The sequence below is a fragment of the Cibotium barometz genome, chromosome 59 (genome assembly GCF_041138505.1).
Source record: "Cibotium barometz isolate CiBa-2024 chromosome 59, ASM4113850v1, whole genome shotgun sequence".
Taxonomy (NCBI): Eukaryota; Viridiplantae; Streptophyta; class Polypodiopsida; order Cyatheales; family Cibotiaceae; genus Cibotium; species Cibotium barometz.
In genome coordinates, this window is record NC_141104.1 from 26398804 (window position 1) to 26404275 (window position 5472).

The 5472-nt window shown below is 35.8% G+C and overlaps 1 protein-coding gene across 1 annotated transcript; it reads right to left on the reverse strand.

The window, feature by feature from the left end:
* Window positions 1–215: 215 nt before the first annotated feature.
* LOC147605646 (uncharacterized) lies at window positions 216–1988 on the reverse strand. Its single transcript, XM_086793485.1, has 2 exons — window positions 1787–1988; window positions 216–1426 (listed from the first exon to the last, which is right to left on the reverse strand). The coding sequence occupies exons 1-2, from the start codon at window positions 1864–1866 to the stop codon at window positions 280–282; spliced, it is 1227 nt and encodes a 408-aa protein (XP_086649611.1). The 5' UTR covers window positions 1867–1988; the 3' UTR covers window positions 216–279.
* Window positions 1989–5472: the final 3484 nt, after the last annotated feature.

Here is a 5472-nt window from a genome sequence, read left to right on the forward strand (position 1 = left end):
CATTATAACTCAAGTTCACTCTCCCACGAGAATACAAAAAGGGGGGGGGTAAAAAAACTTTATGGTGGCAATTCTGCTCCTACTTCTAGAGCTTCTCCAAAAATCACAATGATCAAGGTAAAAGGCAAGTATTGCCAAATATAATTAGTGTTTAACAGTGATAAAAAGATGGCAAACACTGTGATCATAGGATGCCTGCGATCAGTTTCTACTGATGTTTGAATGAGATAATTACTGTTATTAAGATGCCAATTGCAATTAGTGTCTTAAAGAGATAGATTAGAAGAGGGCCACACTGTCATTAAGATACCAATTACAATTGTTCTCAAACAATGCCTCTCTGTTGTCCCCCCTCAGTTCATCTTTAACAGCTAACGTGGTGGGTATTGATGAGAAACTTGATGTGTGTGATGATGGCATTAATGCCTGTGTACTATATTGAGGATGTTGGTATGGATGAATCGATGATGAGAGTACATCAAATTCATGAGAGCCTGAGCTACTGCTGTCGATGCTGCTGTAAGAAGGTGAATGTAGCTCCATCGAAGCTGTGGTGCCACAACTCAAAAGCTCCTCGATCATCTGCTTCGCAATGAAATCTTCACTCTCATCAGTAGTCTTATTCTCTTTAACCATGCTCAAAGTTGCCATGATGGTGCCATTCTCATTGGCCACTGCCGGCATGACACCGTGCAGGTTTCTACCCCTGCTTTTGCTCAATGTGGACGGCAAGCCACAGTTTTGAGCAGCTTCTGTTGCCCACATTCTCTGATCTCCACCACTGCCCGTGCTCAGAAGCTGCAAAATGCCATGATTCCCACAATTATTTCCATTCAATGGTGGCAAGAACCCGCAACTCTCCACACTATCTTTGGCAAGTAGACCCTGATGATGATGGCGGGCATCCTCTGTGCCCAATGCTGGCAAGAGGCTGTTAGTATCACCACTCAATGTGGGCAAAATGCTATCACCACAAGTAGCATTATCGAGTTGCAATGTCATGACCCAATTGGATTTTGAGTCTTTCCCTCCTCCTTTCTTTTGCCATACACCTAAATTTGATCTCTCAGGGTCTAATCTTAAGCATGTGAGAGACCGTGGTCTTGTAGACTCCTTGTTGTTGTTGCTACTGCAAGTTGTTGTAGTTTCCCCTCCATTGATATTAGTAATGTAAGTTGTAGTTGCCCCCCCATTCATATTAGTAATGTTGTGGGGCTCTTGGAGGCTTTGTGACATCAAATGACACCGTTGTAGCTTGGCTATGAGGGATGATGAGAGCAATGTGGTTGATGGCTGCAATGGTACTTTTGGATCGAAGTCGAAATTCGTCTTCGCCCTCGGCCCACTCATCAATCGTGCTGCCTCATCATAAGCCCTTGCAGCATCCTCTGCTGTCTCAAAGGTCCCCAGCCACACTCTTGTTTTCCTGGTCGAAATCCAAAAATTCATTCAACGTTACAAGCTGCAACTAGTTTTAAACTCACAATTAAACAGTCGCTGTACTATCTCTAACATTTGAATGCAGCTGCAAACTAATCTACATTGAATTAGAATACAGGATCAAGAGATGGTAATGTGTGAACATGATCATACGCATTAATGCAAGCAAGAACAAGATCGATCGAATATTATTTGCCATATTAACGAGACATGGCCATAGTAAATTTTTTTTTGTTTGTGGATATGTACATTCACGGCGGTGAGGGTTGCAATGGGGAAATGCGATGCAAAATATGGGAGGGTGTAGGCACATGTATGTGTGAGTTTGTGTTGTAAAAATGCTTACAAGAGGGGGTGGCGGATTTCAGAGACCCATGAACCCCAATGCCTCTGGCGAACACCTCTGAAGCGTTGTGGGCGACCCATCTTTCAACAACAAAGAACAAGAGCAAGCGCACGCGCAGGCAGAGAGAGAGAGAGAGAGACAGACAGACAGACAGACAGACAGAGCGAGCTCTCACGCACTTTGAGAGAGAGACAGACAGAGAGAGAGAAAGAGCGCGCGCGCGCACGCTCACTAGTAGACGAATTCTAATAAGGACTTTATAAAGAAAAGTTTCGCTAATATTATATGTAGATGGATGGCTACATGCGCATGTACATACATGGTTGTATATGTATGTTATGAGTGTATTTACATTTGTGACATACATGATTGTATATGTATGTTATGAGTGTATTTACAATATCACAAATGTTGGTATACGACAAGTTTGGGAATTGCGCATGTTCCCATTTTTTTTTAAAGGATAAGAAGTTTTATTTCTATGTTCTCCAACGAGTGTTCACAAAAACCCTGCAAACTATATACAATGGACGTGAAAGATTCTCATTATTCCTTTTAAATATTATTTTCTTAATTTTAAAAAATATATGAAGCTCAATCAATACCTCTCAATTTTAAATAGCTAAAAGATCTTCAAAATTTTCAAGAAACCTATAAAATTTTAAAGCCCTAAGTGTTTTATGATTCCATTAATTTAAAGCAAAATGTTTTTCCTCTCGCGAACACTACCTCCAACCCTTCCAAAAAGAGGATGAGTGTTTCAAAAAAAAAAGACAATTGCACATACCTTGAAAACCTCAAACTTACTAATTTATTAGCAAGTGCCCTAAATTCAACCCTTGAAACAATGAAAAATCTCAACCACCCAATTTAATAGCAAGTGCACTAAGATTCCACGCACACTTAAGTTTTTCCTAGACTAAGCTTAAAGAGTTTGAATGACATTTTTCTTCTAACAATCATCAATGTTCCCACCATAGCATTGTTGTCCCCATCTTATGTCTTCCCTTTTCCACATCATTCTCCCAGGCTACCAATACCTGCATGAAAGTCAGCACAAAGGATGCTTTTTTCTAGTGAGGTGGGGTCCAAGTTAGCTTTTATTTACCCTATAGACTATACTCAAGGCAAGGAGATATAGTTGTGAACGCTATGTAACATAGAAGGAAACTTAGCATTATCAACTCACAAATGGTTTAGTAGGGCATCCCTTCATTCACAAATTTCAAGGTTAACTTTTACCAAGATTTCAAAACCACTCTACGCATGGTCTAAGACAAGTGGTGGGCATCATGAACAGTATACTTAGCCAAGTGATATATTATATAACACCTTTTACACCATAATGTTCATAGATTTATGTGTTTCCATATACTAAGTGCAACATCATTGCCACTCCATTATGTATGATAATCCTATTGTTTTCATGCCTTCATACCTTAGCCCTTAGGTCACGCTTGGTTCTCCCCCTTTATTTATCATAATACTCTCTTTCATTGATTGACATTATCCACCAAGGCTCTTTCTCCATTACATTAATATAAGTATCAAACTTTTTTCTCAAATATTTCTTTACCTTATCAATCACTCAAGGTGTTCACCATTATATGCACTATAAATCCACATTTTTTTATTCCAAATCAATAACTATAGCATGCTGGAGGTGTATGAATGCTAGTAATTTGTTTGACAAGATGCAAAAAAAGGCAAATTGTTTCTTACTTTGAAATTTAACTAATAAATGAAAAATCAATTATGCCTTCATACATTAAATCATAATTCCCATGAGGATATCCAAAGAAATCAAGAAAACTAATTTATATTCATGTTCTAGTAAAGTGAATATGTGGCAAACACTATAGCTCATGTAAAGCCTTGATAATGTTTATGGTGTTAATTTAGCTTAGTCCCTAACTATGCACTCAATTGTTTTCGCCAACTTTGTGTAATACAAAAAAATGCTACAATGATAAATGTAAAATGTAATATAACCAAAACATTTTTTAAACATCTACTATGTAATCCACAAACATAATAGTCACAATCTCAAGTTTACACGACAACTCTTGTCATTGTCTACCCATAATAATATTGCCAAGATTGTTCATTGGCTCCATTCTTAATGATGGCTCCATTCTTAATGATGGTTCTATTTGAAGATTGATCTTGTTCATACTACAATGTCCTCCTACATAGTGTGCAAAATAACTTAATAACTTATCCCTAAAGTCATCTTAACATTCATTTCTTGTATACTTCTATAACCATAGAATTCAACGCCTTCCTCTTTGTTTGCCATGTTCCTTTCCCAATAATCCTTTTTTTTAAGATTTAAAATTTTATAAGATTTTTTATATTCATGCAGTGTTGCACTTTTCTACTTCAATGTCTTTTAATCAAGTGTGCTCTTAAATTTTGAAGTGCTCTAAGAATCAATCAATCAATATTTTTCTAGATTGTGTAATTAAAAGACATACGTTTGGAGGCTTCATGCCATGGAACTAATTTTGTAAAAAGTGTAGGTATATATGTGTGTGAAAACTTTTTAGACCTCATATTATTTGGTGAAGAACATGAATAACATCAAATTAATGACATGCATAACTATTTTGAGTAGCAAGAAAATCACAAAAAGATAACAATTCATACTTATTTAATTTTTTACTTAGCTATGAATTGCATTTCCATTTAGCTTTGAGGTCAAAGAAAGATGTTCATACACTTGATCCTCATTGTTTAATAAGCTCAAATGTTTACTCACTTGAGCCTACTACCCATTTGGCCCACACACCTCATGAGTCTAAGACACCTTCAATATAATGTACATGCAAAGGGTAACAAAAAGAAGGTGAATTATAACAATCTTTCTTAAGTATATACCATTTTAAGATGGTTTTTAAGCCTCCATAATGTAAGTGAGATGCACTAGGTGAATGAAAAAAAAGGTTTATTGCACACATATACATTATTCATGGATATTGTTAAAAGCCACCTTTTGTGCATATACACATGTGAAATGCTTAATTTGGATTATTATTAATTATTATAACATATGTTATATTTATAACAAAGACTTTTAGAAACTAGATCACCTAGTAGTGAAGTCCTTTTGAGTCTTATGCTTTTGTGTAAAATAATGTCCCACTATCAGGGATAGTTTAGAAAATAGCTCTTCAAAGTAGTATGTTTAATCAAAAGATGAAGAATTTTCAATTTTGTATATTTTTTTGTCCTTTTTCTTCCACAAAAACATTGAATCTTATGTTTTAAGCAAAGCTCTAAAATCATGAGTAAGTAGTTCTCCTTGGTTTTCCTAATACCATTTTTGTATCCCCAATGTATGTGGTAGCAAAAACACGTCGTTCATTGATATTTAATAATTCACAAAAATTAAGCATTAAATTATATTTTTATTTTGTATAATGCCATGCTTGAACCTTCATACATATTTACAATTAAAAAAATTCCTACTTCTAAGGATTTTATTAAAAATAACCATTCAAAGTATGAGGCTTTACCCAAGTATGAAAAAGTTATAGATGCTTTTGTTCTTTGTCTTCCCTAATCAAAGTTGATTCTCCTTGGTTTCTCAATATCTAATAGGTTCTGTGTGCCCACCAATGCATGTGGTAGAAAAGCATGTGGCTCATCATTGTTTGCTTAAATGATAGATTTAATTTTTGGTG

Coding starts and splice junctions, on each gene's coding strand:
- LOC147605646 (XM_086793485.1), bottom strand. CDS start 1,866: ATGGGTCGCCCACAACGCTTCAGAGGTGTTCGCCAGAGGCATTGGGGT. Junction 1,427..1,786: donor GAAATCCGCCACCCCCTCTT/GTAAGCATTTTT, acceptor GATTTCGACCAG/GAAAACAAGAGTGTGGCTGG.